The sequence below is a fragment of the Scardinius erythrophthalmus genome (assembly GCF_964197995.2).
Source record: "Scardinius erythrophthalmus genome assembly, chromosome: 18".
Lineage (NCBI taxonomy): Eukaryota > Metazoa > Chordata > Actinopteri > Cypriniformes > Leuciscidae > Scardinius > Scardinius erythrophthalmus.
The window spans coordinates 6,280,575-6,295,525 of NC_138238.1; the positions used below are offsets into that span (position 1 = coordinate 6,280,575).

A 14,951-nucleotide genomic window follows, 5' to 3' on the forward strand; every position below is an offset into this window, starting at 1 on the left:
TAATCTTAACCGTTCAATTTCATCAGAAACGATCTGTAAACAGGGCTTTAAGTGTAAAATACCGAACTTACCCTTTAAGGCGAATCAGACTTCTCTGCACTAGTAGATTATTTTGACAACAGTTTCAGAAGACAGAGACACAGCATTGATTATATATAGGACCGCATTATTTTCTTCTGATGATAGCGCAGCTATGATCTCTAAAAATGTGATTCTATGTCACAAAACTAAACAGAATTGTGTTTTTCACAAGAGATTTTTCCTTGTAGCAACACTCATGCTCCAGTCATAAAGGTTAAATGGCAATAAACAATGTCGCTGTTTGTGTTTTATAAAATCAGTGCGGTTTAGTTGGTGTTTTAATGTTCAGAGAAATGACATGTTGTCAAAAGACTTCGCCAGCATCCTGGTGGCTGTAAGTTGCTGGTTATGAACTCTGATCAGCCCACCTGACCTTGTCTCTGTGACTTTATGCTGACCGCATTTTCTTGACGGGTGGGCATTTTCAAGAAAATCTTGCATGTTACAGGTAGGTCTTTTCACCTTTTTTTTCTGAACTGCCCGCAGCGGAAACTGTCACCTTGTCCCAGTAAATCACATCTTAAGTGTGCATCCATGCCTGAAGTGAGGACAACCATTTCATAAGGCCAAAAATAGTGAGCGTAGTGGAAGAATAGCACGTCAGCTGCGTTATAATAAACAATTACATAAAACACAGTGTCATGATTTTTCTTGAATTAAATATTTTTTAACCTAAAGATTGCATGCACAAAGAGCAATTTTTAGCATATAAGGGATATGTATATATATATATATATATATATATATATATATATATGATTTAATAATTAATAATTAAATTGTTAATACAATATACATATATGTATATATATATATATAAAATATGTACTTAGTCATTTTTTTAAATAATGCAACACTTATTTATTGATATAATTTTGAGTAATGTGGCCCTCCATACACTTGTGTATGAAATTATACATACATTTATAATTGTATATGTTTTTTTCTTCTTTTTTTTTTTTTTTTTCTCTTCTTCCAAACAGATCACTTGACTAGGAAATAACAGCCATACTCACTCCCAAAGTCTCTGATGGTGAAGTTTTTGGTCTTCACTCCCTCTTGAGGAGATTTGAAGGAAAATCTTTGTCCGGCTTGAGGGAGATCCTGGTCAGTTGCACTGATGACCTGAACCACCTGTGACACAAAGTTAATCGAAAGATTATTGATCTTTAATCAAATTAACCCCTTCCTCTTTTAGCAACATCTCTTCTCTGATAGGGTGAGGGCGGGGCAATGTGTCACTCACATGAGATCCACCAATAGCAGCAAACTACAAACATCCAACAACCAATCAATTCCCCATGGACAAAATCAAGCCCTGCCCTACATTCTTCTCATTCCAGAAACAGTTTCACTCAGATATGTCACAATATGGAATAAAAGACGAATACAACTTCTGTTTAAATGTTTTATGGTGAATATTGAATGTTCTAATGATTTATGAAGGTTATTAGTGAACACAGGCAAATAAACTCTTGGGAAGTTATATTACACTTTATTAAATATACATTATTAAAATTGAAATGAATATATTCAGGTATTTATGGACAAACTATAGTCATAAATAAACATTATCTTTAACCATGGGGGTGTTTTAAAAGACAGAGAGTGTAGAAAACTCATTTTCCATAATTAATGGAGATATATATACAGCCACATAATATACTTTATACAAAAACAACAACCCAATTTACAGTATATGAAGCAATTAAACTCACATCATTAAATGAAGCATAATTAAAAAACTAGTCACAAGCGGATGAATGTACGCATCAGCCGGAAACATGTGCTCAATAATAATGTTTAAAACACTGCTCCTGTGGTTTTTCTTCTCCATTCTGCATCTAAAACCAATTAGTCTGCTTTCACATCCAGTGATCATGAAACACTGTGCACTAACATCGCAAGCAGATCGATCTTCTGTGGCTAGCAGACATCCGTACCGCCCACCCTCCCGCTGGCATCACCTGCTGTAGAGCTGTCACAGGCACCACAGGTGCATGCTGGGTAGGACGATTAGCACAGCTCTAATGCATCACTTACCCACCAGGCTCTTCCTGTCCAATGTATCAATGAACATAGTTCTGTCCAGAAGCGTCATACATATTCAAATTAAGAAAAGGAGAATTTTGAATGGATGTGTTTTTCTTTTTCTTTTCTTTTCTACCATTACTGCCATCAAGTGAGACAGGAATGTGAAAATAAAATAAAATATATTGTATACAATTCAATAACTCATAATTAGGTTTTTAGAAAGGTTTCCTGTTCACTCTGAGGTTCAGAGGTTATAGAGGGTAAGATACAGTAGATTAGGAAATACATGGTCACACACACACACACACACACACACACACACACACACACACACACACACACACACACACACACACACACGCTGTACCTGGCTAGAACAGGGAATATACTGCACTTTCTGGAATTAATGAGATTGTCAGAGTCTGGAGTCTGTCATACATCATCTTAAATGGCTCATTAGACCAGAATTGGTTTTCGACATGCAAACATACACACATGCACACACAACCATTTATATGCACTCACCTGCCCGACTTTGGCGCTCTCACACACAAAGGTCTCGTAAGGCATGGCCAGCTCTGGTGGAAACTCATTAATGTCCAGCACATGAACTGTGACGGCCACTCTACTGGTCAGCACTGGGTTATCTACACAAACAACACACACGTAAGATATTATGACAAACAGCGCCCTGTGAACTTTGCTTTACTCATTACATATGTTACAATGCACACATTTACAGTCGTTCTTCAGTTAGGGGAACTTTTCTGTTCCTCCCCAAATAAACATGCCAATATCTACACCATGATACATTTATATTAGATAAAATAAGCTTTGAATGTTGAAAATTTGGGTACGATTCTTCAGTAAGATTTTTTTTAAAGCAAAGTAATACTTTAATTCAGCAATGATATATTGACATATATGACAACTCCTAAATAACTGGCTTGTAAATAATGCAATATTCATTTAGGAATGATAAATTGATCATTAATAAAGTATGAAAATACAATTATTAAACACATTATAGATATGCTTATAAATCAACAATACAGCATGTATCGCTGTATTTATAAACTGCTTATTATGTCTATTAATGTCTATTGATGGTTTATAAATGATGAATTACCCACATTTGATTCATCCAATAATCCTAAAACCATAATTTCTTAACATTGATAATAATAAGAAATGTTTTTTGAGCAGAAAATCATCATATTAGAATGATTTCTGAAGGATCATGTGACACTGAAGACTGGAGTAATGATGCTGAAAATTCAGCTTTGCATCACAAGAATAAATTACATTTTAAACTATATTCAAGAGTTAATTTAAATCGTAGTAACAATTAACAACATTACTGTTTTACTGTGTTTTTGATCAAATGAATGCAGAAGACTTCTTCGAAACACATAAAAAAAATCTAACCAACCCCTAACATTTGAACGGTAGTACAGTTTGAAGCAATTACTTTTTTGAAAAGATTTCAAGTACCCAAACAGAGTGTTTAAAACAGAATCACCGATACATTTTATAACTACAGGTATGATGGATTCAGAACCGCTTTGTATTTGGATTGGATCACATTAAAAACTCCACACTTCCTTCACTAAAATCATACATAGACGGCATATCACACAAGCTTTCTATTGAGGAACCAAAAGGTCTGAAAATATAATTTACAGGCATAAAGAAAGAGTGGTACACTGTACTAAAGATTTGAACATTATGTTCTAAACCATACTACTATACTGCCACCATGTGGTTTTACATAAATAATTTAAAGGGTTTTTAAATATTATTCCTAAACTGTCTATTCTATTCTATTCTATTCTATTCTATTCTATTCTATTCTATTCATAAAACTACACAAAAAGATGTATTTCATCATTTTTTAGCTGAATAACATGGTTAATAAAATAACACCAAAGATAATCCAAGAAGTTTCTAGCCGACACACAAGGTCATTGGTGTCCTCTCTGGCACAGCTATTGATGTTCGAACACATCTTGCTGATATTGTTTGAGCGGGCAGTGTGTGGAGGTGAACATCAGTGCGGAATAAACTTTTATAGATCATGTTCGTGAGATGGGCTCAGCATGTCTGAGGAGAAGGTGAGAAGGCTTAGAACGAGGGATCTGAACTCATCCCTCCCAGGGGTCCCGTATAAAGCCAAGACCTGTGGGCGACCTTGATGAAGATGAGCAATCTTCCTGGAGAGAAAGAGAGTGAGGGAGAGAGAGAGTGTGTGTGTGTGTGTGTGCACAGCTGTTTGTTACTTCAGCTCCAGGGACTCCAGGGTGTCTGATGTCCAGTAAAATAAATAAATAAATAAATAAATAAATAAAAATAATACTGTTGCTACAATTTATCTGAGATCTGACACATCATATTTATCCAGGCCTTGTGCTTCTGCCCCAAATATCCTGCAGAAAATGACTTGTTGTGTAGCCAATACTGGAGTTTTGAAAGAGATTTGAAAGAAAAATGTTTTGGCTAACTAAATGTTAAATACTAAATTTGAACCCGCGTAGTATTTAATATGTTCATACATGGTAACACATTATAATTTTCTAACTTAACTTTTAGACATTTCTGTTTGTCATTATAAAGCTTAACATAATCTATGAACAATATCAATAGTATCTAGAAAATAATGTAACAATTCAGGTTGTGAACTTTTAAGTGTGTGTGTGTGTGTGTGTGTGTGTGTGTGTGTGTGTGTGTGTGTGTGTGTGTGTGTGTGTGTTTCATGCTGATGAAAATGGTGAGGTTGCTCTGGAAAATCTACAACTATATTCTATAGGCTTTACGCTGAACGCCGCGTGAACAAACAGGTCTTCATCGTATCTGCTTGTCGGACAAAATGTTAGCAGTATGAACTAACAAAAAATATTTAGATATCAATCTCAATATGCGATGGACATCGGTTATGCTTATCTTTTAGGCAGCTCTATATTTAATGAAAAACATCCAAAAAACATGAACCGGAAGCGATATATAGAATACGTATGTGTGTTTGCTCATAACCCGTATTGAAGTGGACAAATGTAATTGACAAATGCCCTCAAAATTTATATTTAAATTTGATGAACTATAAGAGGCTATAATGAACATATATAAACTAATATTCACTAATGATGTTGTTAATGTTACAATTTGCATAATATATCCTTTAAACATACTGTAGTAAGCTTTAATCTAGTTAACCATGGCTTCAACAAGGACAGATTTAAACACTAGATGGTGATGTTGTATAAGAGTGAAGTCACCAGACTTTTAGACAGAGTAACAAACAGTAAATGTGTCTTTATGAGTCTTTGTGATGTTTTTGTCGTTTGCTTTGCATGTTTGACAGACTATTAGCTTGTTATGAGAAAAACACTTTCCTTTCCATTAACTTGATTGTGTCCCCGTTTTCAACTGGTATTGATGTAAACAGGGCAAATAATTATGTCTGCTGAAACACATTTTTTTCTACAGTAACTGTAGAGTAAAAAAAGCTTTTTTCTTCAAGCTGACTATTCATAGAAGGGATTATGTAAATCAAGAGTATCTGTGTGTTCTAATGGAAACTAAGGGCTGAAGTTTTCATCATGTGCAACAAGCGTGAAATGTTTGGAAACTGCGTGCTGACTCGTGCTTTCCTCAGCATTTTCATATTTAGCACAATATGATTCAGAGACTCCAGAACATCTGGAATTCCACCTGGTGTGACATTAACACTGCTAAAGAGAGGCAGAAAAACAAGAATCTGCAAAATATGCTAGACTAGCTTGTGATGGTGTTAAACAGGTGTTCTGCGCATCTCGTAATCACTGCTTCTGAGAGATATAAAAGCAGTCACGCATGTTTTACAAGACTCTGTATAATGCTAGTGAGGGAATTGCACATCAAAGAGAGCATTTAAGAGAGAAAAGAGCATTTATAAGATGTAAGACTGCAAAAAATGGATGGTTCAATACTTCTTGTGTTCAATTTACAGCTCTAAATAGCAGAGGTGGGTGAAAAAGTTTTAAAAACTAACTAATTTTTAGGGACATGCTAAATAGTAAAATGGACTATTCAGCTGGGATGCCTGAACAATGATCTTTTATATATAAATATATGTTATGTATGTCAATGTACCACACAAAAGTATGTGTATATATATATATATATATATATATATATATATATATTCTAATCAAGGTTTCTAATCAACGTTTTAATCAATAAATAAAATATATTTTAAAACAACGTGTTTATGGAAAGAAAATGATCCTTCAGAAATCATTCTAATATGATGATTTACTGCTCAAAAAACAATTCTTATTATTATCAATGTTAAGAAATTATGGTTTTAGGATTATTGGATGAATCAAATGTGGGTAACACTATAATAACTGCACACTATTAATCATTAGTAAACAGTTAATTCATAATTTATAAATCATTAATAGACATTAATAAGCAGTTTATACAACAATTGTGTTTATTTACAGTGTTATTCAAAAAGTAAAAAATAATAGAGATGGCTTAGTTTATCAAGAATTTAAATATATTCTTTTTTCTAATATTCAGAAAGGAACAGAAGGAACAGAATGTAAAATTGTTTAAAATTTCACTGATAGTGGAGACAAAAAAAAAATGGATAAAAACTGAGCTTCTAATACATGGTGGACAATTCCCAGTGCAGTAGAGGAGTGAAGTGCAACAGCTCTGACTTCTGCTAAGTCTCTCCCAAATTAGCTTTAGAAATCACAATTAGCATATCACCAGTGCAACCTTGAGAGACAGTGAGTAATATCCGTTACCATGGTGATAAAGGCTCAACTTTTAATGACCTCTCATCCCCATTCCGTCTTAATGAATGCGAGTCGCCGCGTTTGTAATTTTGATTGAGCGCCACATAGCCTCCGAGATAATGGCTCTGGTGACTTCTCAACGGATTTGACGACTTGATGACGATGGATTTGCTTATTTACGTGGTGATTCAATCCACAGATCTTTTCCGACACAAACACAATTACAGCAATGACAAGTTTGATGTTGGTTCGTGATCGCCTTTCAAATGGCTTCCTAAAATAGTAAGTGCGAAATGTAGTTAGCAACCCCTTTTACTTCCATAATCTGAAGGCCTTTCCAAATGAAATAGCATTTTCAACCAGAAACATAAAAATTGTAGGCCGGGACTTTGAGAATTGATTGGCTTATGGAAAAAAGTGGGTGTTATTTAGCACAACTGAGGTGGCTGGAGGGGAGGGCTGACATTGTAAAATGTGATTGTGTACTCAGTTACCCAAAAAAGTACTGGTAATATAAGGTAACTTCATGGGTTAAGATTGGGCTTAGGGACAGGTCCAGGGTTAGTACCTAGTTATTACCCAGTTATTGCAATTGCAAGTGCAACAGTAAAATTAATTTGTGGTGTCATCCAAAAAGGAAAGTAATTTAAGGGGTGGAGAATGTATTTGTATTTTTTTTTTTAAATAATAATAATAATAATAATAATAATAATAATAATAATAATAATAAATACATAAAACATATATACTGTTAAAATATATATATTTGTTTTTTTTTCATCAAGGACTGATTAAAAAAAGTGTCTGCAAAGAGTTTTCATTTTGTTATAAAAGATTTCAAATAAATGCTGTTCTTTTGAAGTTTCTATTCATTAAGAATCCTGAAAAAAGTATCACTCTTTTCACACAAAAAAATAAAATGGGTAGCAGTATTTTCAGCATTGATAATAATCAGAAATTTTTCTTGAACAGCAAATCAGCATATTACAAGGATTTCTGAAGGTTCATGTACAAATTTTTAACAATATTGCCGTTTTTACTATATTTTCGATCAAATAAATGCACCCTTGGTGAGCATAAAATAAAACATTTAAAAAATCTTGCAGATGCTGCAGATTTAACATGCACCAATGAATTGTGAACAGTAAGACAGTAACATGAAAATATAAACTTTGAACCTGACTTTGAAACACCTTATTGTTAATGTTGTATCATTGTTGTTCATGATGACATAATGTGAGACCAAGTCTTCTATATATGACCACACTGATGGCAAGTACAACTAATTCACCAGCAGTTTAAGAACTTGAGAATACATCAATTGCTAAATTCAGGAGGTCAAGGAGAAAAGAAAGACACTGTAGTAATGATACATATTCCAGGAGAGTCGTCATATTTTATGAATGCTCGTAAAAAGCAGACTTAATGGAATTTGCTGCTGACTGCGCAGTGATGGGCCACCGTAAATCCGTTAGATAAAATCCCTGCATTTAAGACAATTGGACTTTTATGAATCACTTTTGAGGTTCACAGCCATACTTACTAACTTTAGTGGCCACAACTGAAATGTTGTGCTGCGCTATACTCTCCCTGTCCAGAAGCTCATTGGTCGAGATGGTTCCTCTGACGGGATCGATGTCGAAGAAACTGTCCAGGTCGCTCTTCCAGTCAATGGAATACCTGAAGAACAAAGAACAGATTTAATTCATACAGTACATTTGAGGGGCATATTCACCCTTACTAGGCTAGGCACTACTGTAGGCGATGTTCAAGGGTATATATTACCATTTTTGTCCTTCTTTTCTCGTCCTCACAGTTTTGCACAGTGCTCATTATGTTTGATTTAGTCATGCGGCAAACAGGCGAGACAATACTGTGCACTCTAGCGAACTGCTATGTGTGGGTCCAGTTTTGAACAGATGTGATGTCGGTGTAATAGCCTAGCAACCTTGTTAACACACCCCGTAAACCATTCTCAGGGGGTGTTTTACATGCGTCTCGGTGAGACTTTGCCCCCCAGTATATGCATGAGAAAGTTCGGTTTGCGATGACCTCGTTCACATATACTTGACGGTTTGGACTCATTCTCTCACAAACACTTTTTCAAACCTGAACTTCTGGACGTATTAATGCATGGCTGGTATTTTCAACATTGCTTGTTTGTTTATTTGTGGCTTGACCTAGAATTGAGCAAAGGGAAATTAAGTGGGAGAGTTGGGTGAGGTGGGATGCTACGGGGTTTATAGTTTACACATTTCAGCTGCTGCCTTGTTAAATTTACTCAAAAGGTGGTCAACAAAAAGAAAAACATCTGAGGATTTTTGTGCATTTGCATTGGATTCTCAACAAAAAGCCTTTGATGTTCTGATTCACAACCGTTAGGAGGCCTGATTCTCCATAATAATCATCATACACACCATATAGAGACTGCAGCAGTGGGAATGTAATGCATATAAATGACTCATTCTCAGTCTGTGTGTAACGATCACCAGTGAGAGTGCCCGGGATTACCATCAGAGGGCACTCCAACCCGAAAAATCACCACACATCCACAGACTCTATTTCCCATCATCCTTTGCCCATCGACTAATCAGCCATGATCACATTCACCTGTATGTCATTACCTTGTTTAGCTCACCCCATATAAGCCTGGTTTTCACATTCATTCCCTGCGAAGTCTTGTTTAGTGTTTGTACCGCAATTCCGAGCATTCTCTCTGTTGATCCCGTGTTCTTGGTGTTTGATCTTTGCCTGTTTCTTGGATTCCCCTTTTTGCCTGTGTCCCCTGCCTTTTTGTTGTGTTTGTTTGTATGGACTGCCTTCCTGTGTTAAACCTTGCCTGTACTTTGGATTGCGTCTTTGGATTACGTTTTTGGATTACCCTTTCAGAATAAACTGCATTTGGATCCTCAACCTTCATGTCTCGGAGCAGTATGTGATATGTGTTAATATAGCACATTCAAAACAGGAAATAGTTGGGGAAAGATTGTTCAACCCTCAGGCCATGTTTACACCTGGTATTAAGATGCATTTTGGTCGATCGGATTACAAATAGATGAGGGAAACACATTCCCGTTTACATCTGGTGATTTATTCCGTCTCAGTTGTCCACTTCTGTACTGATTTCTTGGAGGGCAGGGTCTATGGGCGGGTAAATGTATGTTTTTTTTTTTGTTTGTTTGTTTTTTCAGATCTTTAGATCTAATGAACAAAATAAGCTTGAGTAATTTACATATGAACAAACGGGGAGCAACAGCTTTCGTTTCTGCTTTTACAGACGCAAGACCACGCTGAACGCAGTGAGTGCATGTTAAAAATGCTGAGAGCATTGTGCTTGGTATGTTTTCATCTTCAAACCAAACTTGGGTCTATACAAGTTTTTGGTTCATTTCTAATTAGCTGATCATTAACCTACTGTATTTGAGCAAAGCCTTTTTTAATTGAAAATTTTAAACCGCAAATGCTGCTGCTGCAACAAAAAAAAGAAAAGAAAAAAAAAGCTTCAAACAGAATTTCAATATGCTGCTTCATTAAACTTTACACGACTACGAGATTACAAAACAAACAGACTGATGAACAAATTATTCATTGTAGAAAGTAGTTAAGAGACCGGCTCGACAGACCCTTGGCTGTGCGGAGAGATGAAGCAGAACATCAAATTTGTCCTATTTTAACAACTTGCATAAGTCTTGTTCTATTCCTGTTGCATGATGTGAGAGTCAGTTAAACTAATGTCTGTTTCCTGAATTTTATCAGGGGTCATGCAGTCAGGATAGTTTGAGCATATTCCTATGTTGACTAACATAGTGCTAACATTTTTAATGCTAAAACATTCATAAGTATTTGGAAAAATAAAGCAAGCGATGTGGGTCGATTCAGATGAAATAGCAGCTTTGCTGGGCCTGAGATCCAAATGTGTAATGAGATAAATATCCCAGAGGAAATGAGTGTGTTAAAAAGCAAACATTCATAAATACAGATGCATCTGAGGACAAATTGATCTAAAATCAACATGGAAGGCTGTTCAAAACCCACTTTACTTCCATAATATGATGGATTTACAAGCGCAACAGGATATTATTAAATATTTTTTTTTTTTTTTGTAAAAGATTGCGAATATAAACATTTTATTTATAACAAAAACCTGTTGGTGTGTGGCAAGATGATGAAAGAATAGCTAAAGAGAATAGTGATAATAGTATCACTATAGAAGAGAATAGTGAGAATTAGGGCTGACTTCTAATAGTCGAGGATTCGACGATTCGATTCGGAGAGGTCTGATTCGACTATGAACCTCATAGTCGAATACATGGGCGTCAGTTTGATTTGAAATGTGCTGGGGACAGAGACGCATTCGCATTTTCAGAAGGGCTGGGTACCATTTTTATTTTATTTTTTCAGGTCATGTTTTGAAAGACGTATCCTGTAGCTTACTAATGTAAATAAATAAAAATGTATTCAAAAATCTGCTTCACATTTTCAGCAGGGCTGCGGAGCGGCTGTGAGTTGACTCCACACGGTTCTCATGTGCGTTAAAAAGCTTTACGTGGTTTAATGTACCTAAACAACGATTACCAAATTCCCCTCTCATGTTGCTCCACATAACCACTTAAAATGATAAAAAAAATCGAACCCAGAGTCCAATTATTATGGACGTTATCTGATATTAAGCGTTTCTGCTTTACATTTTCAGCAGGGCTGCGGAGCGGCTGTGAGTTGACTCCACACGGTTCTCATGTGCGTTAAAAAGCTGACTCCACACGGTTCTCATGTGCGTTAAAAAGCTTTAAGTTGTTTAATGTACCTAAACAACGATTACCAAATTTCCCTCTCATATTGCTCATCATAACCACTGAAAATGGTCAAAAAATCGAACCCAGAGTCCAATTATTATGAACGTTATCTGATATTAAGGGTTTCTGCTTCACATTTTCAGCAGGGCAGCGGAGCGGCTGTGAGTTGACCCCACGCGGTTCTCATGTGCGTGAAAAAGCTTTACGTGGTTTAATGTACCTAAACAACCATCACCAAATTTCTCTCTCATATTGCTCCTCATGTTTATGAAATGTTATGATATATGTGTGATATATATGTTTTTTAGCTCTTTTGTTTGAAATGGAAAAAATCTAGCTGCTATCTAAAAAAAAAAAAGAAAAAAAAAAAAGGTTCGACTATCAGTCGACTACGGCAAAATCTAACGAATCAGATTCGACTATGAAAATCCTTAGTCGAAAACAGCCCTAGTGAGAATAGTATATACATGCACATTTATCACCATTCTCTTTAACTATTCTTTCATTATTTCTCACTATTATCTTGGTTCTAGTCTGAACCTCTCTGATCAATCCTGAAACTGCAGTATTTCCCATGTCATTGCCTCATTAGGATGACTTTCTTATGTATAATTTCCTCATTTGTCAGTCACTTTGGGTAAACGCATCTTCTAAATGTACAAATGTAAATCTGATATTCTGTACAGAACTTTATTCCTCCTATAGTTTGCCCACTTAACTCTTCTTTGAGTGGTTTACCTCAAGATGTTTCAGTTTGTGAACTGAAGCTGACGTGAACAACATAGCTTCGGATAACTTTACTTCTTTGATAAGTCCATCCATTTCTGATATTTCTGAAGCTCTTTTCTTGACTCCTGTAGCTTGGAAAAAAACTTAAAAAGCTTTGAAAGTCGTTGAAACTTTCAATACTAAAAAGCACTTTAGCTATCCTGCACGCGGTGGACACGCGCTGTGTATAGAAGTGTTTTAAAAGCTTTGTTCTTTTCGCACAGAAGCTCATTGGGGACTACTCTTTTCTGATAAGAAAGTGCCCATCCCCATTGAGCAATGTTACAATGTTTCTGAATAATTAACCAAGAAAGTCCCAAACAAAAGTAAAACAAAGCCCTTTCACAAATACAAATCCTTTCTTTGTCCATTTGGCTTTGTTATACTGAATGAAATATTCATAGAGAAACTGATTCACGGTGTGTTAGGTAGTGTTGGGACCCGGCAATGGTGCATCATTTTTTGTCTTCTTGTAAAACTTTAAAAAGCAATCTTAAGAAGTGCAACTCTAAAACATAATGGATTATAAATCGAGGTAAATCTTTCAGGATGTTGCTGTTTTGACCTGAGTGTGCACAAAGCTATAGAGATGTGTCAGATGGACTGTGTCCAATTATAATCTTTCTTTCTTTCAAAGGTACAAAATGGCAAGGACGTAACTAACAACCCTCTGCGGTTACCAGCCCTGAGTCTTACTCTTGCTGTGTTTGCATACCTGACTGGACTGTTCCCTGCGTCGAGATCCTGTGCAGTCACGGCTCCTATAATGGTGCCTTGCGGCGTGTCCTCGTAAACATCCATCGTGTAGGAGGGTTTGCTGAAGACGGGAGGCTCATCCACATCCAGAACGTTTATCTTTACTGTCGCGGTGTCTTTAAACGGGCCAAAACTGTGGAACCGTGGATCCAGGTGTGCATTCGAGGCCTCCACTTTAAATGTGTATGCCTTTTTGGTCTCATAGTCCAGCGGCTGAGAGAAAGAGAAACAGAAAAGAAAAAAGAAAAGTTCAGGTAAAGTGCCTGTTGAATTAGGCAAAACCAGAATATATATATGCAAATATGAATTTTCCGCATCATTACTCCAGTCTTCAGTGTCACATGATCCTTCAGAAAGTTTTTTTTTTTTTTTTTAATGAAAACCATGATATGATATATGATATATATATATATATATATATATATATATATATATATATATATATATATATATATATATATATATATATATATATATATATATATATATATATATATATCATATATCATATCATGGTTTTCATTAAAAAAAAAAAAAAACTTTCTGAAGGATCATGTGATATATAAAATATATATATATATTTAATCTCAAAAGAAAAGCATTTATTTGAAATATTTTTTTCTAATATTATGCATTTCTTAAGTGTCATTTTTGTTCGATTTAATTCATGTTTGCTGAGTATTATGTTTTTTTTTTTTTTTTTTTTTTTTTATATATATAAATTTCAGTTAGTCCCTGTTGTTAGATGTTGCAAAATACAGCATCCGATTCTAAAATAAGCTAATGAATAGTATCCAGGTATTATATAACTCCTCCATGTTAGCCATTCATTAAGGTCTTAGATTAAGGCTTAATTCATTTATTTGCGTTTTATCTTTTTCTCTTTTTTTTTTGCTGGAATTGCTACCTTTGATCATAATGAATGCAGGCCCTTTCTCAGATCTCGAGTGTGTCGATGTCTGGGGAAGTTTGTCACAATTGCTTTCAGGCATGTCAAACAAACAACACACACTCCAAAAACACTCCCTTTGTGCATTTTCTCCTGATTTTTCTCCTGATTCAGGGCCCTGTTTTCTGCTGATATCTATCTTTAAATTCTCACTTCAGTTCTTCTGAATCAAAGATTGTCTGTCATCAGTACGACAGCCATATAATGTGCTAGTGTGGATGATTGTGGTCTTGCACCAATAAATCAGAGCAGCCCATCTATAGAGATGAAAATCATACAATGCTATTGTACAATCACAGCTTTCTGTTTCTGTCAATCTGTCTCGCTGGGGGATAGCGAAAGGGCGAAGGAGACAAAGATCATATATCTGACCTGTATATGGTTTCCATCATGAGCAATTTAGTGCGGTATCATCTTTAGATGAAAACAAACACCACGGGTATAAATGAATGGCACCCGCAGACCCATAAATACACAGCATATGCACTCTATATGGCAGCAACATGTATTTTGCACCTGAAACTTCCAAAGCAAACAGTTTATAAGCAGAGAGAGGGGAAAAAAATGCCAGCTTTAGGTGGATGACAACTCCAAATCGTTTGGGATTTGTCTGTGTCAGATGCCCTTGCTGAAGTTTCCACACCGATTAAATCAAATGGTGCTAATTAGAATCCCAATCAGGTTAAAGTGAACCTCCAAAAACTGCAGTCGCTAATTAGCTAATGTTCTTGTTGACATGAAAACAGAAGCATTGGTATTACTGAAGTCTACTTAGATACAGGG

The 14,951-nt window shown here is 35.6% G+C and overlaps 1 protein-coding gene across 1 annotated transcript in view; it reads right to left on the reverse strand.

The window, feature by feature from the left end:
• The window catches only part of cdh12b (cadherin 12b), a 91,822-nt gene that overhangs the window by 14,191 nt on the left and 62,680 nt on the right, over positions 1 to 14,951 (reverse strand). Inside the window, exons 6-9 of the mRNA XM_081393515.1 lie at positions 13,179 to 13,432; positions 8,446 to 8,582; positions 2,641 to 2,762; positions 1,098 to 1,215 (exon numbers count right to left, since the gene is read on the reverse strand). Of these exons, the coding sequence (XP_081249641.1) occupies positions 1,098 to 1,215; positions 2,641 to 2,762; positions 8,446 to 8,582; positions 13,179 to 13,432 (631 nt within the window). The remainder of the gene's footprint in view (positions 1 to 1,097; positions 1,216 to 2,640; positions 2,763 to 8,445; positions 8,583 to 13,178; positions 13,433 to 14,951) is intronic.